Source organism: Caretta caretta, chromosome 14, assembly GCF_965140235.1.
Source record: "Caretta caretta isolate rCarCar2 chromosome 14, rCarCar1.hap1, whole genome shotgun sequence".
Classification (NCBI taxonomy): domain Eukaryota; kingdom Metazoa; phylum Chordata; order Testudines; family Cheloniidae; genus Caretta; species Caretta caretta.
The window spans coordinates 41,729,758-41,757,597 of record NC_134219.1 but is presented as its reverse complement, the minus strand read 5'-3'; the positions used below and the strand labels follow the sequence as shown (position 1 = coordinate 41,757,597).

At 49.6% G+C, this 27,840-nt stretch overlaps 1 protein-coding gene across 1 annotated transcript; it reads right to left on the bottom strand.

Annotated features, from left to right (window-relative positions):
- Nucleotides 1–52: 52 nt before the first annotated feature.
- LOC142069265 (uncharacterized) lies at nucleotides 53–27,592 on the bottom strand. Its single transcript, XM_075119879.1, has 5 exons — nucleotides 25,567–27,592; nucleotides 24,918–25,044; nucleotides 24,062–24,175; nucleotides 22,168–23,693; nucleotides 53–2,350 (listed from the first exon to the last, which is right to left on the bottom strand). Exons 1-5 carry the CDS (start codon nucleotides 25,588–25,590, stop codon nucleotides 53–55), a joined length of 4,089 nt encoding a protein of 1,362 aa, XP_074975980.1. The 5' UTR covers nucleotides 25,591–27,592.
- Nucleotides 27,593–27,840: the final 248 nt, after the last annotated feature.

Genomic DNA, 27,840 nt, shown 5'->3' with positions numbered 1-27,840 from the left:
TTGCGAATACAGACTAACACGGCTGTTACTCTGAAACCTTTCTCTCCCTGTGTCACAGAAGTTTAGATCCTGTGTGGATTCTCCCATGTTTAATGAGGTGTGATCTCTGTGTGAAACTTTTCCCACAGTCCAAGCACTTGTGGGGTCTCTCTCCTGAGTGGATTGCTTGATGTTTAACAAGGTTTGACCTCTGAATGAAACATTTCCCACAGTCCAAACACTTGTGGGGTCTCTCTCCTGTGTGGATTGCCTGATGTTTAACAAGGTCTGACCTCCGTATGAAATTTTTTCCACAGTCCAAGCACTTATGTGGTCTCTCTCCTGTGTGGATTAGCTGATGTTTAACAAGGTCTGACCTCTGTATGAAACTTTTCCCACAGTTCAAGCACTTATGGGGTCTCCCTGCTGTGTGGACTGCCTGATGTTTAAAAAGGGCTGATCTGTTTCTGAAACTTTTCCCACAGTCCAGGCATTTATGGGGTCTCTCTCCTGTGTGGATTGCCTGATGTTTAATAAGGTCTGACCTCCGTAGAAAACTTTTTTCACAGTCCAAGCACTTATGGGGTCTCTCTCCAGTGTGGATTGCCTGATGTTTAACAAGGTCTGACCTCCTCATGAAATTTTTTCCACAGTCTAGGCACTTATGAGGTCTCTCTCCTGTGTGAACTGCCTGATGTTTAATAAGGTCTGACCTCTGTATGAAACTTTTCCCACAGTCCAAGCACTTATGAGGTCTCTCTCCTGTGTGGATTGCCTGATGTTTAAAAAGGGCTGATCTGTTTCTGAAACTTTTCCCACAGTCAAAGCACTTATGTGGTCTCTCTCCTGTGTGGATTGCCTGATGTTTAACAAGGTCTGACCTCTGTATGAAACTTTTCCCGCAGTCCAAGCACTTGTGGGGTCTCTCTCCTGTGTGGATTGCCTGATGTTTAACACTGGCTGATCTGTTTCTGAAACTTTTCCCACAGTCCAAGCATTTATGGGGTCTCTCTGCTGTGTGGATTCTCCCATGTTTAATGAGGTGTGATCTCTGTGTGAAACTTTTCCCACAGTCCAAGCACTTGTGGGGTCTCTCTCCTGAGTGGATTGCTTGATGTTTAACAAGGTTTGACCTCTGAATGAAACATTTCCCACAGTCCAAACACTTGTGGGGTCTCTCTCCTGTGTGGATTGCCTGATGTTTAACAAGGTCTGACCTCCGTATGAAATTTTTTCCACAGTCCAAGCACTTATGTGGTCTCTCTCCTGTGTGGATTAGCTGATGTTTAACAAGGTCTGACCTCTGTATGAAACTTTTCCCACAGTCCAAGCACTTGTGGGATCTCTGTCCTGCATGGATTGCCTGATGTTTAACAAGGTCTGACTTCTGTATGAAACTTTTTCCACAGTCCAAGCACTTATGGGGTCTCCGTCCTGTATGGATTGCCTGATGTTTAAAAAGGGCTGATCTGTTTCTGAAACTTTTCCCACAGTCCAAGCATTTATGGGGTCTCTCTCCTGTGTGGATTGCCTGATGATTAACAAGGTCTGACCTCTGTATGAAACTTTTCCCACAGTCCAAGCATTTGTGGGGTCTCTCTCCTGTGTGTATTGCCTGATGTTTAACAAGATCTGACCTCCGTATGAAACTTTTCCCACAGTCCAAGCACTTATGGGGTCTCTCTCCAGTGTGGATTGCCTGATGTTTAACAAGGTCTGACCTCCATAGGAAACTTTTTTCGCAGTCCAAGCACTTATGGGGTCTCTCTCCTGTGTGGATTGCCTGATGTTTAAGAAGGTCTGACCTCCTCATGAAATTTTTCCCACAGTTTAAGCACTTATGGGGTCTCTCTCCTGTGTGGATTACCTGATGTTTAATAAGGTCTGACCTCTGTATGAAACTTTTCCCACAATCCAAGCACTTATGGGGTCTCTCTCCTGTGTGGATTGCTTCATGTTTAGAAAGGGCTGATCTGTTCCTGAAACTTTTCCCACAGTCCAAACACTTATGGGGTCTCTCTCCCGTGTGGATTGCCTGATGTTTAATAAGGTCTGACCTCTGTATGAAACTTTTCCCACAGTCCAAGCACTTGTGGTGTCTCTCTCCTATGTGGAATGCCCGATGTTTAACAAGGTGTGACCTCCATATGAAACATTTTCCACAGTCTAAGCACTTATGGGGTCTCTCTCGTGTTGGGCTTATCTGATGTGTAATTAATGCTGACTTCCAATTTAAACAGTTTCCGCACTCAAGGTATTGATAGGGTTTCTCTCCCATGTGGCTCCTCCCATGGTTATTAAGAAGTGAGAGGTTATTGAAGCTTTCCCCACGGTCCAAGCATTGAAGGGGTTTCTTTCCAGTATGGATTGTCTGTTGTGTCACACGGTGTGATCTCAGAATGAATCCTTTCCCACATTCGAGGCACTGATAGGGTTTCTCTTCCTTCGGATTTGTCTGCTGGGCTGTGGTATCCTTGTATACTCCCCCACATTTAATAGATTCATCCACTTTCTTCCTTGGGTGGTTTTCCAGCTGCCTCTCTGACCTGTGCCAATTTCCCCAGGCTTCTCCCTCTTTCAAGGACTGGGATAAACTCCCTTCTGCTCTTCCCACAAAGGTCCCCTGTGGTTCCACTTCCCCAGGAACTTCCTCATGATGATTCCCCTCCTCCTTCTCATTCACTCTCTCATCACCTGCTGGGAGAAAGAGACAATCCAGACAGGAGTCATTGTGCTGGGGAGAAAGAGGAATAGCACCAAGGGAAAACCCAACACGCTAACACTGTAAACACTGAGCAACTGGATTTTGCCTCCACATCCCACCTAAATATTCACAGGGAAGGAACGTTGGGAAGGAGACTCCTGCAGCGAACAGGACGGGTGGAGAGCCATGAGCGATATCTGCTGACTACAGCCCTGCCCTGGCTGAGATGAGGAAGAACTAAGGGCTCTTACTCACGCCATATTTTTGGGATTCTCAACGTTTTCCTTCATTCCCCAGATGGTTTCTGTGTCAGTCCTCACCTGTGTGGGGGCCTCTTGGGATCTCTCTTTCCTCGGAGGCCTGGAGATCGGGCACCCACAGCTCTTCCCCTCGTTCCAGGTGGGAGATCAGATCAGGTTTGGGAATGGGAAATCCTGTGCAGGGGGGGAATCAGACCAGATCAGGGCTCATGGAGGATTGAGAGAGTGTCTGTCACAAAGGGCATTCCATGAGTGGTATCTCTCCCCATGCTCTGCTGGGGAAGCACGGAATCCAACAGGACGGGAATATGGTCACTGAGCCGTCTTGGGAGAGGCAGACATCTGGGGAGGTGAGGGGAATTGTTACACCCTCACAAGGAGTTCCCAGGATCTGTGTTCTGTGGGGCCTTGCTGACGCGCACACAGCTCTGGAGATATACCATTTCCTATTTCTAAATCTGTAGAGCCCAGAGTCTTCTCCAGGGTTGGAGCTATTCTCAAGAAGGGAAAGGGAGAGGAATTTTATGTGTCAATAAGAAACAATACAGACAGGACAATGAACGACTTCTGCCCCATTGAATGCAGGAGGGGTGGGCATGGTTTAGCATCTCCATTAGGTTTTGACACCCGTGTCCCATTGAAAGTTTCTCTCACATGGCAGCTGCACATTATGGAACCCATTCTCCTTCAATCTACTGACCAGGGAAGAACCTTACCCGAGTCAGAAATGAAGACACCATGACTTATAATAATTCAGCAGACAGGAATCCCTTACCCAGCGAGGTCACCATCTCATAATTTTCCTGCATGACGTCCCTGTACAGAGCTCTCTGATTGGGGTCCAGCAGAGCTCCCTGCCCTTGGGTGAAATACACAGCCACCTCCTCGAAGGTCACCGGCATCTGGAACAACAAGAGACCCGCACTCAGCACCTGCTGCCCCAGCCACAATCCCACTAGTCACATGGGAAAGGAAGAAAGAAAAAAAAACATCTCGGAAGCTCTGGGAGGGCCAGAGTAGCAGAATCCCATCCCCATCCTGCTCAGAGTGCCAGGAGTCTTCATGGGGTGGGGAGGTAAGAGCTCCTTGACCCCCACAGCAGATGGAGCAGGGCAGGGTCTTCTCATTTACCAATTACCACACACCTGCCAGCCATATAATATGGCTGATATGGGAAGCAGAGCTCTGAGTCAGGGACAGGGATAAGAATCCAGACAGCTTCCCTTCATATTTCACAGCAGCCTCTGGCCAGTGGGGTCAGGCTCCAGCACTGGGAGTCTGGAAAACGGTGGTATGCCCCCTCCTACTCAGAAAATCAGCAGGTTTATCACACCCTGTCTCCTCCCTGCCTCTCCCTCCCCCTGCCCAGCAGCTCCCTGAAAATCCCCTACCTGAGCTGGCTCCATCACAGCCATTTCCCTTCCCTGTCTCCTGGAAGACGGGATGATCTCGAGTGAAATCTGTCAGGGCCAGAGGGTCTATTGGGAAGGTTTCAGAAGGGGCTTGAGTCCATGTCACACCCTGATTCCCCCCAGGCTCTCTCCCTGCAGACAGATGCTCTGGACTCTGCCATGCTGGGAAGAAATCCAATTAGTTCATTACCATCCAGGCCAGGCCCCTCCCAGAAGAACTAAACCCACTGGGGCACTTTTAAACTCTCCCCGTAACAGCATCTCTGAGCTGAATGCCGGAAAAAGAGCAGAATCAAAGGAGCCACTTTGGGGGATTCCCCCTGACATTGTTGTGTCACTCCCTCTAACTCTCCCCTTTCCCTCCCAAGTAGTGCCGTGTTCAGCAGAGTCAGCAACTGGTTTTCCCTCTCTCAGCTCCTCCCCTTGTTCCCAGGAGAGTCAATCTGCCCAGGAGGGTGCAGGGAATGGATCTGGGCAGGTCTGGGAGCTGGGAACCTCCCTCCCCATTTGTTTTTCCTGGTGCCCCTTCCAGTCTCTCCTCTCTTCTTTTTTATCATTGTCCCTCGCCTTAGGAGAAATGGCGACTGCTCCATTGTTGTGGGCTTTGGTCTCATTAGGCAGATCAGCCACTGCTAACAGAGGTTTGAACCTGGGTGTATCCATGAGGGCAGCAGCTCTGGGACTCACAGACACACAGGGAGCCCCCTCCCCACGTAGGTCAAACTCACCAGCAGGTCCCTGAAAGGGGCCCTTTGAGCAGAGCCACTTTCCTGCCCGGCTCCAGCCCTTTCCCCCAGGTCTCCCCCATCACCTGTAGGCTCCAGCTTAGGAGCTCGTGTCGGCAGAGCCTGGGGCTGCCCCATGGGCTGGTTCCAGCCACCACAGCAAGTTCCCAACTGGGCTGGGCACAGAGGGGGATTTAACAAAGGTCTCTCCTCTGCTGGATAAGAAGCAGCTTCTAGGTTTGGGCTCCCAGGTCAAAATACAGGAGGCAGCAGCTTCAGACCCAGGGAGCTCAACTCCAGAGCTCTAATATCCTGAGCAGAGAGAGACACACACCCGCCTCCTCCTCTCCCTTAGCAATAACCAGAGCCCTCTGGTGGCAACACCCAATTAACGAGCCGCCTTGGACTCTGCCCCCAGTCCCAGGGCAGGCAGTGTTACCTATCAGCTCTGGGTTCTTGGGGAACCAGGGCACAGTATCCGGCCTGTCTGACTCTTCAAGGACCACCCCGCCCCGGTGCCTCTGCTTGAACCAAAACCAATCAGAAGAAAGACTTACAGAAAGCAATGAAAAGGTGGTGGGAGACACACCTAAACCCCTCCGGACAAGGGGGACAGGATTAAGGCAACTCCCCTAGCCTCATTTTCATAGAAGATGGGACAAGGAAGCACCTCCATTAGCATACAGAATGGAGAACAGAGATTCCAAGGCAAGAACCGCATTGAACTCTGGGACCAGAAAAGCAGGGAAGCACTGCATGATGGGGGAATCTCTGCTCCAGATGTTAACGAACCCACGCCTGCAAATTCTCAATTACCAAGAGACAATTTACACTCAATGATATATTTGCTTTCGACAAACAACTCTCTGTATACTCATTTCATGAGTGATGTATCCAAGTATTCGGATTCTAATATCTAAACTGTATTGTTAAATTTATTCCCCTAAATTTGAGTTATTGCTGACTATGTACTTCATGTATCTTTGACTTTTAAAACAAACTTCGTATTAGTGGATATTTCTAAGCACTATACTCAGATGTACACAGACTCTTTTCTTAACCTGTGTATTATGTAATTTTTTTTTTAATGTTAGCTTTAATAAATCCTTTATTGGTATCCAAAATACTGAAGCTGCCAAATTGCATTGTAAGCTCCCTTGAAGGAACACTGCCCATAACCAGGAATGATCAGTAACTATTGTCTAGCCTGAACAATACAACTTTGGTATATTCCCTTGAGCCATCAGTTTACACATAAACAAATCTAGTGTTCTCCCTTGAACCATTCTTGTTTCCCTACCAAACCCCCTGCCCAAACTCAAGTAAGTTTTCTGATGCCTAGATCCAAAATCTGTTTCAGTTCCATTGGAACTCCATCTTCTGATTGATCATGCTGGGGGCTCTGCCTGTCTCCAGCACTCCGGACCCTCAGCTGCCACCACCACCTAGGAACCCCGATCGATTGGCCATTATCTTTGAAAACTCGTGGCGAACCGGGGAAGTCCCGGATGACTGGAAAAAGGCTAATGTAGTGCCAATCTTTAAAAAAGGGAAGAAGGAGGATCCTGGGAACTACAGGCCAGTCAGCCTCACTTCAGTCCCTGGAAAAATCATGGAGCAGGTCCTCAAAGAATCAATCCTGAAGCACTTACATGAGAGGAAAGTGATCAGGAACAGCCAGCATGGATTCACCAAGGGAAGGTCATGCCTGACTAATCTAATTGCCTTCTATGATGAGATTACTGGTTCTGTGGATGAAGGGAAAGCAGTGGATGTATTGTTTCTTGACTTTAGCAAAGCTTTTGACACGGTCTCCCACAGTATTCTTGTCAGCAAGTTAAGGAAGTATGGGCTGGATGAATGCACTACAAGGTGGGTAGAAAGCTGGCTAGATTGTCGGGCTCAACGGGTAGTGATCAATGGCTCCATGTCTAGTTGGCAGCCGGTATCAAGTGGTGTGCCCCAAGGGTCGGTCCTGGGGCCGGTTTTGTTCAATATCTTCATAAATGATCTGGAGGATGGTGTGGATTGCACTCTCAGCAAATTTGCGGATGATACTAAACTGGGAGGAGTGGTAGATACGCTGGAGGGGAGGGATAGGATACAGAAGGACCTAGACAAATTGGAGGATTGGGCCAAAAGAAATCTGATGAGGTTCAATAAGGATAAGTGCAGGGTCCTGCACTTAGGACGGAAGAACCCAATGCACAGCTACAGACTAGGGACCGAATGTCTAGGCAGCAGTTCTGCGGAAAAGGACCTAGGGGTGACAGTGGACGAGAAGCTGGATATGAGTCAGCAGTGTGCCCTTGTTGCCAAGAAGGCCAATGGCATTTTGGGATGTATAAGTAGGGGCATAGCGAGCAGATCGAGGGACGTGATCGTTCCCCTCTATTCGACATTGGTGAGGCCTCATCTGGAGTACTGTGTCCAGTTTTGGGCCCCACACTTCAAGAAGGATGTGGATAAATTGGAGAGAGTCCAGCGAAGGGCAACAAAAATGATTAGGGGTCTGGAACATATGAGTTATGAGGAGAGGCTGAGGGAGCTGGGATTGTTTAGCCTGCAGAAGAGAAGAATGAGGGGGGATTTGATAGCTGTTTTCAACTACCTGAAAGGGGGTTCCAAAGAGGATGGCTCTAGACTGTTCTCAATGGTAGGAGATGACAGAACGAGGAGTAATGGTCTCAAGTTACAGTGGGGGAGGTTTAGATTGGATATTAGGAAAAACTTTTTCACTAAGAGGGTAGTGAAACACTGGAATGCGTTACCTAGGGAGGTGGTAGAATCTCCTTCCTTAGAGGTTTTTAAGGTCAGGCTTGACAAAGCCCTGGCTGGGATGATTTAACTGGGAATTGGTCCTGCTTTGAGCAGGGGGTTGGACTAGATGACCTTCTGGGGTCCCTTCCAACCCTTATATTCTATGATTCTATGATTCTATGATTCAAGCATCATGGAGTGGTGAGAACCTGTCTCTCTCTCTCTCTCTCTAGGTATAGCCCTCTGACCCTGACTCGTGTGATCAGTTATAGTTTTCTAAACCTGACTTTTATAATCAAATTTAAGTTATATTTAATATTATAACTGTTTTTTTTTTTGTTTGGCTCCTCTATGGTTATTACCTGGCAACAAATAACTTTCATGACTAAGCTGGTTGCTTCCCTCTCCCCCCACCCCAACCCCGTCGGTATTTTTGGCTTCCTCATTTGCTCTGCAGCAATGCTCCTCCTCATACCTAAACTAAAGATCCCTGCAGCACCCAAAAATCCGGTGGCGTTTTCTCATCAAGTGGGTTACTACCAGAACAACTGTAAAGTGGAAGTGGGGATAGGGACGTGCTGAAACTGGGGCATAGGAGGGTGGCAGCTTGGAAACGCTGCTCAACCCAGCCTGCTGAGTCCAGGGGCATATAAGGGGTCAGCTTGGGAGTGCTGATTAACCCGGTCCTCTCAGACTTGCTCTGTTAGTGTGTGTGTGTCTTCATCTGATTCTGGGCTGGAAGAACCCAGCCCTGGGGAACCTAGGTCCTGCAGGACAGCTCCACTGGGAGGGGACTTGCAGAAGGGAGAAGTAGAGCTCCAGATGAGAACACAAGTGACACAAGCACTTGATAGAAGTACAGAACCCTCCGTCCCCGGAAGAGTAACCCTAATAAATGAACATACCCCATAGTAACGGGCAAATCTGGTAACAGCAGGCAGAGGCTGATCTCATTGGCCCATCCACACTCACCCACTGCCATAGCCAGCAGTGACTCTGGTCTGTCACCAGCGTGGCTGAGATCTGAATCCTGCACGTAAATCAGACCAGGGCCCTGGGCAGCCCAAAACACTCAGGAGATAGACCCCAAAATCATGAGTGTGTCTTTTTTATTTTAAAATCAAATAATAAGAGCAGGGGGTGGGTGCCTGGGAGGGGCAGCGGTTGCTGTGGATATTTGCCTTGTAGCTTCTGAGCCCTGAGGGGTTAGTCCCCTGCTCACCCGCAATGCTTGTTGGACCAGTTCCAGGAAAAATGTTCCCCATTGGCTGTTGGGTGGGGCAGCCCCTCATACTCTCCTACCCCATGGGGCAGCGGGGCTGCCATTGCTTGCATCTCTTATCATCCTTTTCCCTGCCCCCTGGCTCTCCCTTCCCCAGCCAGCCTCCTCTTGCTCTCACATTCTTCCTCCGGCCTCCCCTCCCCACATCCACCTTTCCCTCGCAGTGACCCCCCCACCACATTGTCCTTCCATTCCAACCTCGGTTCCCTCAGCCCCATAATTCCTACCTGCAGCCTGACTCCCCTGCATCGCCCCAAAATCCCTGTCCCCATCCTGCTGCCTGAATCTCCATCACCTGCCTCCTGCCACCTAAAGCATCCCTGTTCCCCCGCCTGCCCACACATCCCCTGAACCTCTTTAGCCTCCTCCCTCTGCAGCCCAGGGGTGACTGAGGGGCATCGCTTCCAGGGGTGGGGGGGAATGGGAGGGTCTCTCTTACCTTCCCTCCAAGCGGCACCATCCCTGGGAGCAGGGGCTGGGGCCTGGGCCTGGCCAGGCTGGGGGCTCTGCCCTGGGAGAGGCTCCGGGGGCACAGCAGGAATGTTACTGTCTTACACTATACACCTCTCCTGTCTGCAGCCAGGGCTCCAGGATTTTGCAAGGAATGGGGATTCTGCACAGCAGTGACCAGTGACTGCAACGAGTGTGATTCCCTTCCTGCTGCCATGAACGAGAGACTCCACTGATTGCTCCTGTAATGATAAGGCCTTTTCCTGTTGCCATATTGTGAGGCCTAAGGCCTCTGTCTGCAGCCATATTAGGAGAGCAGCAGCCATGAGCTAAGGAGGAAGTCACTCCTCACATTCGATCTAAATTACAATAAAAGGATGTAATATCAGGATGTTAAAAAGGAGACCCTGTCCTAATGGCACCCACTATCACCAGATAAAGAAACAGATCTTAAGATGGTTAAAGAAAACTTAGTTTGATGGCATCCTGTCTAGCAAGAGACCACTTATCAATAGTTGTGATTGTGAAATCCTCATTTCTTTATTGTTTTGTCTTTATGGTCCCCACTTCTCTATGTTTATCTGTTTCGTCTCTGTCTGGTTCTTTGATTGTTTCTGTCTGTTACATAATTAATTTTGGTAAGTGTAAATTAATTAAGGTGGTGGGGTAAGATTGGTGAGAGAATTTTGTTACAATATGTTAGGATTGGTTAGTAAAATTTTAGTAAAATGATTGGTTATGGTATAGTAAAGCAGGACTCAAGTTTCACTATATAAACTGTGGTCCAAGGAGAAGACCAGCAGAAAGAATCAGAAGAAGAAAAAGAAAAGACCTGGAAGAAGAAGAACTCACCTCTAAGATACACCACTCCAGATCCTTCTGGGCCCTACCAATAAACCCATTCCACTGAAACCTCCGTGCCCCACACCCTGCCCCTCAGAGCCTCCACGTCCTCTGGCCACAGCACTATGGGGGCATCATCCATAAATGTCACAGAGTCAATGGGACAACGAAAGGAGACATCTGGGTCCTGGGGACGGGGGAGAAGGGGCATTTCTATGGGGACCCACGATTGTTAAGAGTCCCCAGTATCAACAGGGATTCTGAGGTGAGGGGGTCCTGGTCCTAGAAAGGCTGCCCAAAACATCAGGAGACACATTTCACGGTGACAGTGATTCTGTGCGTGATTCGCTCTGGTAAGAGATTGGATCAGGCCGCAGTTTGGCAGAGACGGTCTCTTGTCTACACACCAGGCTCGCTGGCTACTAGCCCTGGGTCTGGTCTACAAGATCTGCTCCCCTAACTCAGATCATAGAGGTGTCACTTGTCAGTGCTTTGCCACCAAGTTTCCTATGGTGATTCGCAGGGCCAATTAACCTCTCACTGGGCTCTAGACAAAACCCCTTTATGTCTGCCCCAGCCAGGGCTCTGCTCATGGAGCTGTCCCTGCTAGGCCATTGGGGTTATCTGTCAAGCCCCATTAACATATCACTGTGCTGTAGGCAAAACCTCTCACATCCACCCAACCCGCTAGAGTTACAGCACAAACGGCTGCCAGCACAATTTCCTAGTGGTAGCCATTACTGATATCTAGGTCCAGATACCCTGGAGAAGGCAGCAGGGCGCACGCTCAGAGGCAGGAACTAAGGAACTTTTACTCTGATAATATAGCTGCTTCTGAGTGAGCTTTGGCATCTAGGGGGTTTGTCAGGAGTTTTGTATTTCTCAGTGGAGCCTAAACTGGGATTTAGGCTCCTAATCCCAGATTTATGTGCTTAGCCTGGGGTTTGGGTGCCTACATGCCATTGTGAATCTAGCCCTGTCTCTGTAATGTGGCCACATGTAGCAGAAGCACCTGGGTTCATCGGATGTGAAGAACATCAGCGTCTCCTTCCTTTCAAAACACTTCTCAGAAAACCCTTCCCACACATCAGCCACGAGCATGCTCTTGTGCCGAGCAGCCAACTGATATCCCAGCGTGTGATGAAGTGGGGATGTTCTTAATGTTTTCTTGGAATACTGTGTGTGTGCGCCTCAATTTCCCCAATGTGTTACTCAAGCATCAAGGTGGTGGGACACAGGTGTGTGATCACTGTGAAGACCCCTACAGGGCAGGGGTGACTGCAGACTTGCTGCCTGGGCACAGAGAATGACTGACACTCTGTATCCTGGCAAGTGGTGGCCAGAGCCCTATGTTGTTGCAAGGATAGGTTCCTGGGTTAATGGTTCTGTTGTGTGGTGTGTGGTTGCTGGTGAGTATTTGCTTCAGGTTGGGGGGCTGTCTGTAAGCAAGGACTGGCCTGTCTCCCAAGATCTGTGAGAGTGGTGGGTCGTCCTTCAGGATAGGTTGTAGATCCTTGATGATGCGTTGGAGAGGTTTTAGTTGGGGGCTGTAGGTGACGGCTGGTGGCGTTCTGTTATTTACTTTGTTGGGCCTGTCCTGTAGTAGGTGACTTCTGGGTACTCTTCTGGCTCTGTCAATCTGTTTCTTCACTTCAGCAGGTGGGTACTGTAGTTGTAAGAACGCTTGATAGAGACCTTCTAGGTGTTTGTCTCTGTCTGAGGGGTTGGAGCAAATGCGGCTGTATCGTAGAGCTTGGCTGTAGACAATGGATCGTGTGGTGTGGTCTGAATGAAAGCTGGAGGCATGTAGGTAGGAATAGTGGTCAGTAGGTTTCCGGTATAGGGTGGTGTTTATGTGACCATCGCTTATTAGTACTGTAGTGTCCAGGAAGTGGATCTCTTGTGTGGACTGGTCCAGGCTGAGGTTGATGGTGGGATGGAAATTGTTCAAATCATGGTGGAATTCCTCAAGGGCTTCTTTTCCATGGGTCCAGTTGATGAAGATGTCATCAATGTAGCACAAGTAAAGTAGGGGCATTAGGGGACGAGAGCTGAGGAAGCGTTGTTCTAAGTCAGCCATAAAAATGTTGGCATACTGTGGGGCCATGTGGGTACCCATAGCAGTGCCGCTGATTTGAAGGTATACTAGCATCTATGAATATTTCCCATGATTATTTGCTATTAAAAATATGAATTCCAGGGCACAATGACGTCCATCCGCACAACGCTAATGAAGTTTAGGATGAAGAGCTCAGAGTAATAAAAAGAACATTTTTATAAGGAAAGAATTTAAAGGAGTGAAACATCATAGACTGGATGCCAAGAGGAGTCAAACACAGAGGAACAGCCACCCTGGCTAAAACACATTTATGAAGCACTGGGCGGCGTTATGCAAACATAGAAACTGTGGACTGGATTCTTTTAAACACTAAAAGTAAGTCAGTGTCACAATGATATTTTTTCGGGGCGGGGGAGAGTCTGTAAATATTGCACTGGATCAAGTCTCCTCTAACAGCTCAGTAACATCGTAACCAGGAGGGGAGAGGGGCCCTGTCCAGGCTCTGCGATGCACTGGGCCTTTAAGGACACGGCCGGGGAAATGGGAGCTGAGATCCTGTCAAAAGGGGGAGGAAAAGCCCCTCTGCCCCCACCTCCCCTGATTTTTGCAACCACTACAGCTGGCTTACCCCATCTGGGGGTCTTTTACCCCCTGTACCCCGGCTCCCACCCTCCTCAGTGCGCCGTCCATCCCCGTGTGGCTGTCCCAGCCCCCAGCCCGGCCCGGGCTCCCCCCGCCCCGCACACGCCGGGGGCTGGCGGCAGCTTTCCCGGGCCCGGGGCAGGGAATCGCAGCCGGCTCCGCGGGGAGCAGCCCGGGGCCAAACCCGCCCCCTCCAGCCCGGGGGTGACGGGGGGGGGGCGGGTCTCTCTTACCTTCCCTCCGAGCGGGGCCCCCGGGGCAGGGGCCGGGAAGGGGCCCTGGCCGGGCTGGGGGCTCTGCCCTGGGGGAGGCTCCCGGGGAGCAGCGGGCAGGGCCCGGCTGGAGGTTCCCCTCTCCCGGCTGCAGCCCGGGCTCCGGGCTCCCAGCACCAGCCGCCGGGGCTCGGGGATCTCGCCGGGAGCCAGAGTCCCCGCAGCGGCTGCGAGTCACTTCCTGCGGCCGGGCCTGAGCCCCGCGATCCTCCCCCCAGAGCCGCCCCCCAGCCGCTCCCGGGTCCTAGCGATCAACCCACCGCGCTGCAGCATCCCTGTGCCCGGCTCCTGTTACCCTCACAGGCTCTAAGGTCAGAAGGGCCCGTCCTGAGCATCTAGCCCAAGGGTTCTCACCACCAAATTTTTGGTGGCCTCAAGAGTGCGGCTAGCAACCCTTGCTGGTGGCCGCTCTGATGCTTTTCCCTGAAATACTTAATTAACTTTACAAAAAAACAATAAATATGCACAGAGATAAGCAGGGGAATGGTCCCGCTATTGTGGGGAATTTTCCTGGCTTATACACCACCCTGGTGGAATCGAATAGCAGAAGGATCTGAGTCCTTGCTTGAAACAGTATCCACCACATTGCAACCACCACTGTATGATAAAAGCCAGATTCCGGTAAAACCTAAACCTTCATTGGTGCCTGTCAGAACGGGACAAGTAAGTGCACAGGAGGGGAAAGTAGCAAACAATACTGTCACTGAACTGGTTTCCACCTTTTCAACACACTTCCACCTTTGTCTCCCCCAACACAACCAAGTGTCAGAAAACTTTTATACCTTCAAATTATTTGCATTGACCTGTATTTAAAATTCATTTTGGTTTAATTTTTATTCTCTTTTAACTTATGTTAAAGGGAAGTAGTGGTTGCTAACGTTTGTGTTTCTAAGCAGTTAACAAAAGTGAAATTGGCATCACAAGCAAATTACGTCTAAAAAGCTTGGTAAAAATTAAGTTACTAACTCTTTTGCTCAAAAAGTGTTCAGCAAGGGAAAGCAATGCACCTTCTCATGGAAGATTGTGAGCATCTAGTTTAGCCATTAAGCATTCCACTGAGTGTAAAATATTAGTAATGCACCTCAAGTGAAAGTGAATGTCTACACAACAATTGCAAAAGTATAGCTTGAGCTATAAAAGACTTGGTCCCTATTACATTGTAAACACACTAAATTAATCTGTGTTTTAAACTTGGGTTACTAAAAACAAGAGAAATGTCAAACAACCAAACAAAAAACTTTATTATGTTAACTAACGTAAGCTGTTTAAGGTTGCATCCTACAGACCAAAGAGACCAGAAGATATCGTACCACAAAAACACCAGAAGATATCAGTATACAGTGAAGGAACCCGCAAGCATCATGAAAAATGAAGTGCTTTATAAATAAGAGACTGGTCAAATACACCTCAGTCTACCATATATGGACAATGGCTATATGGAGGAGGGATAGCTCAGTGGTTTGAGCATTGGCCTGCTAAACCCAGGTTTGTGAGTTCAATCCTTGAGGGGGCCATTTGGGATCTGGGGCAAAAATTGGGGATTGGTTCTGCTTTGAGCAGGGGGTTGGACTAGATGACCTCCTGAGGTCCCTTCCAACTCTGATGTTCTATGACTCTATGACAACTAAGTTGGCAATCAGCTAAAAACCACTGTCTGTTAAGTTAAACTTGGCTACTATGTAAAAGCAACCGTATGAGTACTGTATTGCTGTACATCATTGACAAGGCACATAACATTGCGAAACTGTGTAACCACCGCACAGGTAAAAATTAACAAATGAATGGCTGCAAACAACATGAAGGCAAGGAAAGAACAAAGCGTTAAACAAACAAACAGAAAAGTTATAGTACCTACAAACTGGGTACACAAATTGCCTGTCCGTACCAGTCATAATTTGGGTCAGTGACACTGCATCCTAACAGAGGCGCATGTTATTCAAAACAATCTTCTTCCGTGTCTGGATATCAATACTACATCCTGACACAGCAATACTTGATCCATTGGTTACTGTCCATTCAGTAGGTTATCTGAAAGGCAGCACCCATAAAAAACAACTGGATCTATTTCAGAGTAGCAGCCATGTTAGTCTAGTCTGTATTCGCAGAAAGAAAAGGAGTACTTGTGGCACCTTAGAGACTAACCAATTTATTTGAGCATAAGCTTTCGTGTAGCTCACGAAAGCTTATGCTCAAATAAATTGGTTAGTCTCTAAGGTGCCACAAGTACTCCTTTTCTTTTACCTGGATCTATGTCAACCACTGGTGTGTCATAGACCAATGCAATCCATGGAACAGAGAAGCTAGCAGCTCTTGTTCCCTGCCCAGCAAAGCTTACCAGAGGGTGACCACCAGCAGTAAGAGTAACTTATACATGGGCAGTACTGTGTAGTAACTAAGACATTTATATATAAAGGCATCATTTGTAGTGTCACGACTTCAAATTCATGTTTTACTTCTCCTATACATAATACTGTGGAACACCCTATAACAATGCCTAGCCCAGTATTTCAAAACACTCAGCTGACTACTAATGATGATACAGGTGATAACTGCAATTGCTCTAATAGGAGTGTGTTTCTATCTGTGTCACCAAAGTTAAAGGGCCAGAGTACACCAGCAGACTGGAAAAACATGGTTATGCTTGGATATAAGGTGGTGTCATATGTACACATACCTATATACCCATATAAGCTACAAATATATACGCCATATCCATATTATTCATATATATTAATTATTTGGGAGTGCCTCTAAGGCTCAATCATAATACTACATTCCTCAGTCATGGTCCCGGGCCTAACATTCCCAGGCCCACTATAAGGGGCTACAATCAATTGGAAAATAAAATCTGTCCATCGGTCATATGAAGGAATGTGCAGACCAAGGGACAGATGGGGCATGAATGTATGGATGACAAAGTAAGTTGACCACATAACAGTGTTTAGCCCACTGGGTCATCTTCAGTCCATGCATTATGTTTCTCTGGGATGATGGGTAAACATCCTCCCCATAAAAAAACAAAAAAGTGGGGGAATGTAGTAAGAAGAGGGCCTGAAACATAAGCCCATGTATCAGAGGCCTGGTATGAGGCCTGAGGCCTGGGCTAAAGTAGTCGAAACTTGGCTGATATAAACAATGTTAAGTTGTGAGGAAGAGGCAAGCTCTGCTCACAGAATCTGGCAAGAACAGGGCTGATATTACAGAAACACACATACCTAAGAAGTACTAGGCACAGGCCATGCACGCAAACACATTCTAGAAAGGTGGTACCAGAACACCTCAATACCAGCACATTCCCCAGAGATAGAAGGAACATACTGACCCATCCTAAAGATAAAGTCATGATGGCAGCATGATGAATAGGGATGTTTTGATCGAACCAACACGTACAAGGCAATGGGTAGCACCCTAATATGTCAGAGGGTGGCACCCTGGTAACGTCAGGAGCAATACGTAACTTGTTCGTGTTGGTGTATAAAAATGCATCTCAGAGGAAGTGTCTTTGTCCAGCCTCGGGGGCAGTGGAAAGTCCCTCCAACTGACTGAGCTGGGTTCGTTGTTACGAGTGTACATGCATTAGTGGTCCGGTAGAATCTGAGGGATACTAGGACCGTGCTTTGCCGATAATAAACCTGGCTGGGTGCCTTCGTACCTTAACGGATTTTGTGGTCATTGGGCGGTTCGCTCGAGGTCTGCTGTGCCAGCTACCTGCGCAGAGCTGGGACAGCACACTAACAGAACACACACACGCAGCCAAATGTCTGACAACATAACACGCATCATAATGGGAGAGGGGCACTGGGTCCAAAATTGAGTGAGTGGCATTGTGAGGTTATAGCATCATTCAGTCAATTTCAGCCATCGCACTGACCAGCTCTCAACATCACTCTCTCAGCCGTGTTCCTCCCACCCCCTGCCTGAAATGGGGGTGAGCCTAAACCAAACCCGAGTGGGTAGCGAACACAGCTCCTTCTTACCCCTGTTGTGGGGCAGACTCCTGAGGGCCCTCTCCACCCCCACCCCATGAATGGAGCCCCAGACTCATTCCTAGGTTGCCTATGCCTTAATCTAGCCTGGACTTCCCTTGATCCCTCCAGGATAGGGGTCTGGAGGGGTGGGGAGTGGAGGGAGTTGATTCAGTAGCTGTAGTGTCCAGAGGGGTCTGGGCCCTGCTCAGAGAGAGGAGGCCATGCTCCAACTCTCCCTTTGTTCATCCTGGGTCACGAGCTGCTGCCTCCTCCATTAGGATCTGGGAGACTGAACTGAGCTAGGTCAAAAATAAATCTGAACATTGCCTGGCTCTCAGATAGCACTTTTCATCAATAGATCTCACAGCCCTTTGACAAAACACACTATTATCATTCCTACCCACAACTGCTCTACCTAGGTTCAAAAAAATGCCTCCCCAGGCAGCTTGACTCTCCTTCCATGGGAGGCAGGCAAATGGGAAATGCCAGCCAGAGGCGACTTCCCTTTTAGACGACAAATTTTCCCCACAGACCCATAGAAGAGTCTGAAAACCTGAAGAACTGGAAGCTCTGGCATGACCCTAAGAGCTCCTCAATGTCAACTGGAAAAGGGAGCATCGTTCTATGACAGCAACGCCTATCAGGCCTGACAAACTCACTACACCTAATGCACTGCTTTCATAGTATTTACCCACAATGGGTCATGGGTGGTCTCCAATAAAGGCTCATGTCACACTGTTCCTCATGATCATTACAAGAAGTGTGAGCAGATGATCTTTAAGGAACTATGTTTATATACTGGAAAATATGTTTTAAAGTCTGAATCAAAGCAGGGTAGACAAACAAGTTTTGCCAGACAAAGGGATATCGAGTCATCTGCCTCCCACGATTCATATGTAAATGATGACTTGTAGGTGAACACAACTGAAGCCCAGTTTGCATATAGGACCAACAGAAAAAGCACACTGGAGAAGAATCAATGGGAGGGAGGTACACTTCAGCAGTTTACTGGACTATATCTGGGGGACAAGAATTGCACCCTGCAAGCCTTCAGGAAGCAAACAGGAGAGCACGTTTTGCATTCATAAAAAGGGGGATCCCAGCGGTGGTGACTGGTGACCACGGGAGAATGCTTTAGCCGTGGATTTTACTTGTTAAAGTCAAGCTTCTGTTATAGCTTGTGTTTGATGTGTAACCAGTTGGTCTTATTGCTTGGTAATAATCTCCTGTTTGTTTTCACTAAAACTATATCTCAGTGCTGTGATGTTATATTGGGGCTGATCCTCAGTTGAATCAAACAAGCTGGTATTGTCCCTTTGGGGCTGGCTTACCTGGGAATTTCAGAGTGTCCAGTGGAGAGGGGCTGGACACTGCAGAAGGACACGTCAGAGGAGCTGGAGGACGAAGTCATGCCTAGTGTTAACCTGCAAGGCAAAGTAAGGACTGGGAGAGCCCTGGGGAGTTTGGGTGGGGAGCTAAAAGGCTGGAGGTGACAGGGAACTGACATGCAGTTCAGCAGAAGCATGTCTTCCTTGCACTGAGGCACGGGGAGCGGTGGGATAGCAAGGAGATTCACAGTCCAGGGCATCCTGGAAAAACATCACAGCCAGATCCTGCAATATTTGGCGCTCAGGGATGGCAAAATAACACCTCCCAGGCTGCTGCTGTGTCCATTAAAGACCCATGGCTCCCGCCACATTATTAAAGACAAGAGACACTGGGAGTTTGAGAAACTAAATTCTACTTTATTCTTTTCAAAGCAAGAAATAAAAGCTAAATCCCCACCACCACTACCACCATCCAACGCCCAGCTTGGCACCGTGCATTTCAGCCCCAGCCCAGCACACTGGTGCTCCAGCCACACATCGGCCCCAGGGGAAGAGGAACAAGTTAAAGCTAGTATAAAAACACTCACAATCCATGAGAGAGGCATTTGCCTTCCCTCCTCCTCTCAGCAATGGGGAAACAGCGACCCCTCTCCCCATCAGTCCTCTTGGGGCATCATTAGTAGCCCTTTAGAGTTCAAGGATGACTTCACCCAGCACTTGTAGGACATTTCCTCTCTCTCTGGGACATGTGCAGTGAGTTCACAGTTCTCAGCCTCAGCTCTCTGGCTCACAAGAGCAAAGAGTGCCCTTTCAAGGACCTGGCCACCCACCCACCCTCTCCCCATCCTAATTGTATCTCACATCTCTGCAGGGATCAGGCAATCACTTCCTTCCCCATTTCAGTCTCTGACTCTCGGAGTGCGTATCCAGTACTCGCCCTCAGTGTTTTTATTGATAGATACTAATAATTGTCATTGTTCAAAGAACAAGAAAATCTCATGACACAGGCTCGGGAAATGTGAAAAGAAAATCAGAATGGGCTATTTTGGCAAATGATCATTTGTCTTTTGAAGTCACATCTGAGCTCTATTCTCTCAACTAATCTAATATTAAAATATGTGACAGAATAGCCTTTGGGAAAGAGAGAAAACCCCACAATGCAGGGTGGGCTACAAACCATTTTCCCATTCATAAAGTGAAATCCCAGAGAACCTTAAAACTCAGAATCTGGAGAACAAATTTACCCATTTTCTTCTGAACAGGCTAAACCTGCTTTATTCACCACAGCCGCATTATTTGGCTGTGTTATTAAATAAGTTTTAGCATCATCATAATAAAAGAAAAAGGAAAAAAAGACAAACCTAACCAAAAACGTCCTGTCTACAGATGATCTGGATTTGGCTGGAAAAACTCCAGATGCCACTTTACCAATAGATGGAGGCTCGGATTGAAACTGTGCTTTGGGGTTCATTTGAATTCCCCCTTCAGGAATGTGGCATTTTCTTCGCCAGCACCCAGGGGCCTGATTGAGGATCAAAAAATCAAAGCGTGATTCCTAAGCATGGTGGGCAAAGGACACTGCGGTAAATGACACAGATGAAGGTGGAGGGGTAGAAAGGGAAAAGGATAAACTCTCCACAGCTTGGGCAGAGGCTGCTCTGTGAGAGAAGACGGGTGAGGTTGATGGGGGCAGGAGGGAATCCCCCAGACTCATCCAGTCCCTCTCAAACTACACAGAAGATAAAACACCACATTATTTTACTATCCCTGCTCCAGCTGTTTTAGAATCTATTGAATTCTGGTGTATAAGAACAAAATAATTAAATGCTTTTCAGCATAACCTGGAGCAGTGTGAGGATGTCTGGGAATGAGACAATCTCACTGCAAAGAGGGCACTTAGTGACTCTAACCATCACTTTGCTAATGGGGGTTGGAATAAACTGCTCAGGGTCAGTCTAGACTAGCAAAAAGGGTGGAGGAACAAAGGAGACGGCACTAGCTAATCCCAACTTTTCCTGCCCTAGACAGACACTCGGAGGCTGATATTATCACTCCCAATTGATTCCCTCACCATAAGGCACAGGTCCCCAACCTTTTACAGAAGACTGTGGCGGGCGCCGGACACCCCTCCGCCAAAATGCCACCGCCGGTTAAGAAGCGTCGCTGCCGAAATGCTGCCGAGAAACGGCAACGCTTCTCGGTGGCATTTCGGCGGCGGGGTGTCCTGCAGGAGCACAAAAATGCCCTGGCGGGTGCAATGGCATCCACAGGCACTGTGTTGGGGACCCCTGCTCTAAGGTCACCCCGCAAGCTGCTGGCAGAGTGGGGAATAGAGCTTAGGTCTCCTGAGTCCCAGGCCAGTGCTCTTTCCACTAGGCAACGCTGCTTCCCTCTCAGCAGCTGATGCTGCTGTAGCAGAGGTAGGAAATCCAGGCTTCCAAGAAAATGCCCAGTAGGAATCTGTCTCTGCTAATGGTGCTGTCTGAATGCAGAGGGGGCAGGGAGAAGGGGCAGAGGGGGAGAGTGATGAGAGGCAGCACCTCTCTACCCCTGTGCTCTCCCTCGCCTCTTATCCCATCATCCCCAAACACTCAATAGCCCCAGCACCCAGCTCCCCCTGCTTCCCAGCTCCCCCAGTCCCAACCATTCAATCCCCAGTGTCGTCCCCAGAACCCATCTGCCTGGTCCCTCAATATTTGATTCCCCAGAGCCCAGCACTATGGGGAATTTGGGGAGGGGAGGAGTTACCAACCCCCAGGGACACTCCCCCTGCAGGGACCAGCCCCAGGTCAGTAGGGGAGCCCAGCCCAGGGCCTGGTGGAAGATGGGGGGTGGGGACAGGGGTCTAGACTGAAGACGGGGCCTGGCCCAAGTGTCCTTCTCCTCATCTCCATGCCAGGGGGATCCTGGCTGGGAAGGGAAGAGAGAGGGGGGAACTTCAGCCACGCAGAGGGAGCGACTGGAGGAGTTTCTCTCTCCCTTCCCCCACCTCTGGCCCATCAGCTCAGCAGCCAGGGCTGCAGCAGGAGGGGGAGCTATGGGGGCTTCTCCTCCTCTGCTTGGGGTTTGCTTCGACCAGGCAGAACCAGAGGGTCACTGACCAGCTGAAGCTCGGCTGATGCTGGATCCGCACCGCAGTGATGGGCAGCTGGGTCCTTGGGAGCCAAACGCCCCTGAAGTGTGTGGGAACGAGGAAATGGGTTTGTCACCATGGCCAGCCCCTGTCAGGGCCCTGAGAGAATTTCCCTGCTGTGTGGAGGAGTCTCTGATGTCCAACATGGTGTTAGCTCCACTTGGAGCATTTTCCACACTGAGAACATCTCAGAGGTTTCTTCCCTGTGTGGATTTGCGGATGCCTGATACTCTGGGAGCACCAAAAGGAACCTTCTCTGACATTCAAGGTCTCTCTGTTGTGTGGATCACTGATGCGGGAAGTCAACTTGAATCTTTTCCTACAGTCAAGCTATTTCTTGGGTCTCTTACATCATTGTGGATTCTCTGATGTTTGGTAAGGGCTGAGCTCTTACTGAAACTTTTCCCACACTCAAGGCATTTAAAAGGTCTCTCTCCCATGTGGATTCTCCCATGTTTAATAAGGTGTGAGCGCTGAACGAAAGTTTTCCCACAGTCCAGGCATTTATGGGGTTTCTCTCCCGTGTGGATTCTCCCATGTTGAGTAAGGTGTGAGCGCTGACTGAAAGTTTTCCCACAGTCCAGGCATTTATGGGGTTTCTCTCCTGTGTGGGTCTTCTGATGTGTACTAAGGCCTGATTGCAAACGGAAACTTTTCCCACACTCAAGGCATTTATAGGGTTTTTCTCCTGTGTGGATTCTCCCATGTTTAGTAAGGTATGAACTTTGGCTAAAACTTTTTCCACACTCAAAGCATTTATAGGGTTTTTCTCCTGTGTGGATTCTCCCATGTTTAGTAAGGTATGAACTTTGGCTAAAACTTTTTCCACACTCAAGGCATCTATAGGGTGTCTCTCTCGTGTGCAGTCTCTGATGTGCCATACGGAGTGACCGCTGACTAAAACTTTTCCCACACTCAAGGCATTTAAAGGGTGTCTCTCCTGTGTGCACTCTCTGGTGTATAATAAGTAGTGACTTCTCAATGAAGCTTTTACCACAGTCCAAGCATTTATGTGGTCTCTCTTCTGTGTGGATTCTCTCATGACTAGTAAGTTTTGTTTTGTCAGTGAAACTTTTCCCACAATCGAGGCATCTATAGGGTTTGTCACCTGTGTGGATTCTCTGATGCTTAATAAGGTGTGAGCAACGAATGAAATCTTTCCCACACTCATGGCATTGAAAGAGTCTCTCTCCTGTGTGGATTCTTCCATGTTTAGTAAGGGATGAACTTTCGATAAAACCTTTCCCACACTTGAGGCATTTATAGGGTCTCTCTCCTGTGTGCAGTCTCTGGTGTATAATTAAATATGGTTTCCTACTAAAGCTTTTCCCACAGTCTAAGCATTTATAGGGCTTCTCTCCTGTGTGGATTCTGTGATGTGCCATAAGCTGTGATCTCTGACTAAATCTTTTTCCACACTCAAGGCATTTATAGGGTCTCTCTCCTGTGTGTAGTCTCTGGTGCGTAATAAAGTTTGACTTCTCACCAAAACTTTTCCCACAGTCCAGGCATTTATGGGGCTTCTCTCCTGTGTGGGTTCTCCGATGTCTAATAAGGAATGCACTAAAACGGAATCTTTTCCCACAGTCAAGGCATTTGTAGGGTTTCTCTTCATTGTGGTTTGTCTGCTGGACTGTGGTTTCCTTGGGATCTTTGCATCCTCCACCACCTTGAATGGATTCAACCAGTTTCTTCCCTGGATAGTTTCCCAGCTGCATCTTTGATCTGTGTTGATCTCCCCAGGTATTTCCCTGTTCCAAGCACTGGGAAAAATTCCCTTCAGCTCTTCTCAAAAACGTCCCCTGCGGTTTCACTTTCCCAGGACCTTCCTGCTGCTGATTCTGCTCCTTGTTCTCACTCACTGTCCTATCACCTGCTGGGAGAGAGAGAACCCAGACAGGAGTCACTGCCTCTGCCGGGGAGAAGGGTCCGAAAGGGGAATAGCAAAGAGGGAAAACACAACACAGTGACTGTTGGGGAGATGGAGACACTGGATTCTGCCTCCTCATCCCACCCAAACACTCCCAGGGAAGGAAAGTGAGGGAGGAAATTCCCGACAGCTAACAGGGTGGGTGGGAAGCCGTGACTGATATTTGCCTTGATCATACGACACCTGCTGACTGCAGCCCTCACCTGGGTGAGAGGGGGCAGAACTGAGGGCTCTCACTCATGGCACATTTTGGGAGTCCCAGCTTTTTCCTTCACTCGCCAGATGTTTCTGTCTCAGTTTCCCTGATTCCTCACCTGTGCGGGTGCCTCTCAGACTCTTCCTTTCTTTAGCGGCCTGGAGACCCGGGACCCACGGTTCTTCCCCTTGTTCCAGCCGGGCGATCAGGTCAGGTTTTGGAATGGGAAATCCTGCTCAGGGAGTGAAATCAAGCAAGGTCAGGGTGCATGGTACATTGGTAGAGTATTTGTTACAGGGAATATTCCCTGAGTTTAGCCTGGCCCTACGTGGGATTGTGGTAACTCAGACCCTTTGGGAGTAGCAGACATCGCTGGGGGGGGGGGAGGGGAGGTGGGAGGAGGGGTGTTGTCATGACCGCACGAGGAGTTCTCAGGGTAGATGAGCTCTGGGGGACTTGCTGGCTCACACAGCTCTGGTGTTAAACTCCTGCCTATTTCCAAACCAGCACATCGGTGCTGGAGCTAGGGATGCTGGGGGAGCTGCCAGACCCCCTGGCTTGAAGTGGTTTCCATTCTATCCAGGGTTTACAGTTTGGTTCCATGGCTCTCAGCACCCGCACTGTACAGATTGTCCCAGCACCCCGGAGCCTGCAGCACTGAGAGCCCGCCCCAGCAATGGAGCTCGTCCCAAAATGGCAGATTAACAGTGTGTGAAGGAGAAACAATACAGGCAGGGCAATACTCTGCTTCTGGACCCTTGAAAGCTGGAGAGATGAGGATGAATTAGCCTGTCCATTAGGCTTCTGACTCTCCTGTTCCCTCGAATGGACTATGGAGATGAAAGTCTCTCACAATGGACCTGTGGACTCTGCGACCCTCCTCCTCAAATCTAACTGACCAGGGAAGAATCTGACCAGAGTCAGACAAGCAGACCCCACAACTTCTAATAACCGAGGGGATGGGAATTGCTTACCCAGCGAAGTCACCGTCTCATAGTTCTCCTGCATGACGTCCCTGTAGAGGGCTCTCTGAGCAGGGTCCAGCAGAGCCCCCTGCCCCTGAGTGAAATACACAGCCACCTCCTCAAAGGTCACCAGCATCTGAAGCAACAAGAGTCTCCCACTCAGCACCTGCTGCCCCAGCCACAATCCCACTAGTCACGGGGGAAGAGGTCCAGAAAAGCAGAATCCTACCCTCACCCTAATCAGAGCAGCCAGGAGGCTTCAGGGGGTGGGGAGAAGGTGAGAGATCTTTGTGCCCCCACAGCAGACAGAGCAGGGCAGGGTCTTCTCATTTCCCACACGCCTGCCAGCCACAGGCTGATATGGGAAGCAGAGCTCTGAGCCAGGACAGGAATCCCCCCAGTTTCCCTTTGTATTTTACAGCAGCATCTGGGTAATGGATCTAGGCTCCAGCACTGGGAGTCTGGTCAGTTTTCCCAGGTCTGCCCACGGGGGTGTTTCCTGTTTCAGAAATGGGGGAATGTCCCTCCTGCCAATGGGCCTATTTTAGAAAATCAGGCCTAGGTTCAATGTGTCCCAGAGAGTATATCACACCCCGTGTCTCTCCTGCCCCTCACCCTCTACAACATCCTCTCCTGCAACTGCCTGAAAATCCCCTACCTGAGCTGGCTCCATCACAGCCATTTCCCTGCCCTGTCACCAGTGAAACGTGGACGCGATTCCTCAGCCTGTCAGGGTGAGAAGGATGATGGGGGAGATTTCAGAAGGGGCTTGAGTCCATGTCACACCCCGATTCCCCCCAGGCTCTCTCTCTGCAGACAGACGCTCTGGACTCTGCCATGCTGGGAAAACCCTCAGTCACTTTATTCCAACACTGACATGGCTCCTCCCACCAGCACTGAGCCCCCTGAGACAGTTTTAAACCCCCCCAGGGACAGAGTATCTAAGACAAATGCTAGAAAAGAGCAGACTCAAAGGAGCCACTTTGGGGGATTCCCCCTGACATTGGTCCCGAGGGCAGTGTGTCCCTGTGTCAGCTCTTCACCTTGTTCCCAGGAGAGTCAGTCTGCCCAGAGGGATGCAGGGAAGGGATCCGCACAGGGCTGGGAGCTGGGAACCTCCCTCCCCACTTCTTGCTCCTGCTGCTCCTTTCGGTCTCACCATTCCCCTTCCTGTCTCCATCCCTGCCTCCTCTGCCTGGGAGAACTGGGGACTGTCCCGTTCCCATGGGCGTTTGCTCTCCAGGGTGAGCCTGGCTGTGTCACTGAGAACAGCAGCTCGGGGACCCGCAGACTCATGGGGAGCCACTCCCCCTCCTCTACAAACTCACCTGCAAGTCCCTAAAAGGGGCCCTTTGTGCGGAGTCACTTTCCTGCCCTGCCCCAGCACTTTCCCTCAGTTCTCTCTCCTCCCCTGCAGGCTCCGGCTCAGGAGTTGGTGTGGGAAAAGCCCAGGGTTGCCCTAGGGGGCTAGTTGCAGCCACCAGGGGAAGTCCCCATCTTGGCTGGGCACAGAGAGGACTTTAATGAGGTCTCTCCCCAGCACAGACCCCTCCTGGGGGAGCAGCAGTCTGGGCTCAGTCTGGGCTCCAGGATCACAAGGGAGGAGACAGCAGATTCTGACCCAGGAAGCTCAACTAACTCCCAGGCGCTAATATCATGAGCAGAGAGAGAGAGACAGACACCAACCTCCTCTGCCTTAGCAGTAACCAGAGGCGCCCCCCATGACTGGGCCTCGCTGAGCTGCCCCCGCAGACCCCAGGCACAATTCAGCAGCTGGGGATTTCATTTGCCCACCAGCACTCACACCAGAATAGAACCAGAGAACCACTTTGAACCGGTATTTATTAATGGAACTGGAACCAGACTTAAACCAGCATTTTTCCTCTTACTCAGTCAACCAGAATCAGAGTCGAACTCGGGAAAAAAAAAATGTCCACTAATTAAAATAAAGTTTCAGCAATTTTTCAGCTCCATAGTTGACAAAATAAAATAAAACCTACTCTGATATCACTCGTTATAAAACAAGACAACAAAACAACACCCAGACATGTGACCGCTACCGGAATGGAAGGACAAGGGAAGGGGGCAGCTCACAGGAGCAGGGAGGGAGGTGGGAGAGAAGAAATGGGGGGCTCCCTGGTCCCAGAAGTTAACATTAACTCTTCAAGCCCAAGGAAAAAGGCTGCTCAATTTTTATTCCCCTTCGGCAGGCCTCCTCTCACCTGTCCTCACCCCTTGGGGCAGCACCTCCCTCCAGTTGTCCCACCTGAGGCAGGCCCCATGCCCCAAATTCAGTTCCCCACTGAAGCAAGCCATAGGGCTTGCTCCCAAACAACCCCCTCCCCCTTCTCGGGCACTGCCTGGTAACAGAATTATTTTGGGGTGTCTTGAACTGGAAATGAACACACCGACTGCAACTGAACCCGAACAAAACCCCAGTTCCACTCCTTGCGGCTCGCAGTGTCTCTGGTTGGACACTGAATCCTGCTCTGAAATCAGACCAGCACCTGTTCAGTCCTGACAACCCAGGTGTCAGACCCTCCAAATGAGGAGATTGTCTTTAAACGCAAATATGAAATTGGAAGCAGGGTGTGTGTGTGCGGGGGAGGGATTCTGGGTGGACATTTGCCTGGTAAACTCTTGGCCCTTTCGGGGAAGTCTCCTGCCTGCCCCCTACCCCTAGGGTGACTACCTTTCAAAAGGCAAAAGCCGGACATATGCAGAAGCCCCGCCCCCTCCATGGCCCCACCCCCTGTCCCCCAAGGTCCCACCCCCTGAACCTCCTCCTCTTCCTGAGGCCTTGCCCCCTGGCCAGGCCAGAATGTGATAAGAGCTGCCTGGGGAGCCCCAGACTCTCCAGCTGCCCTGGGGAGTGGGTACACAGGCCAGGGGCTGCTCTCAGGAAGCCCAGCTCCCTGCCCAGGGGAGGTGG

Coding starts and splice junctions, on each gene's coding strand:
- LOC142069265 (XM_075119879.1), bottom strand. CDS start 25,590: ATGGCTGTGATGGAGCCAGCTCAG. Junction 23,694..24,061: donor TCTGAGAGGCACCCGCACAG/GTGAGGAATCAG, acceptor TCTCTCTCCCAG/CAGGTGATAGGACAGTGAGT. Junction 2,351..22,167: donor ATCAGAGAATCCACAATGAT/GTAAGAGACCCA, acceptor GTGACACAACAG/ACAATCCATACTGGAAAGAA.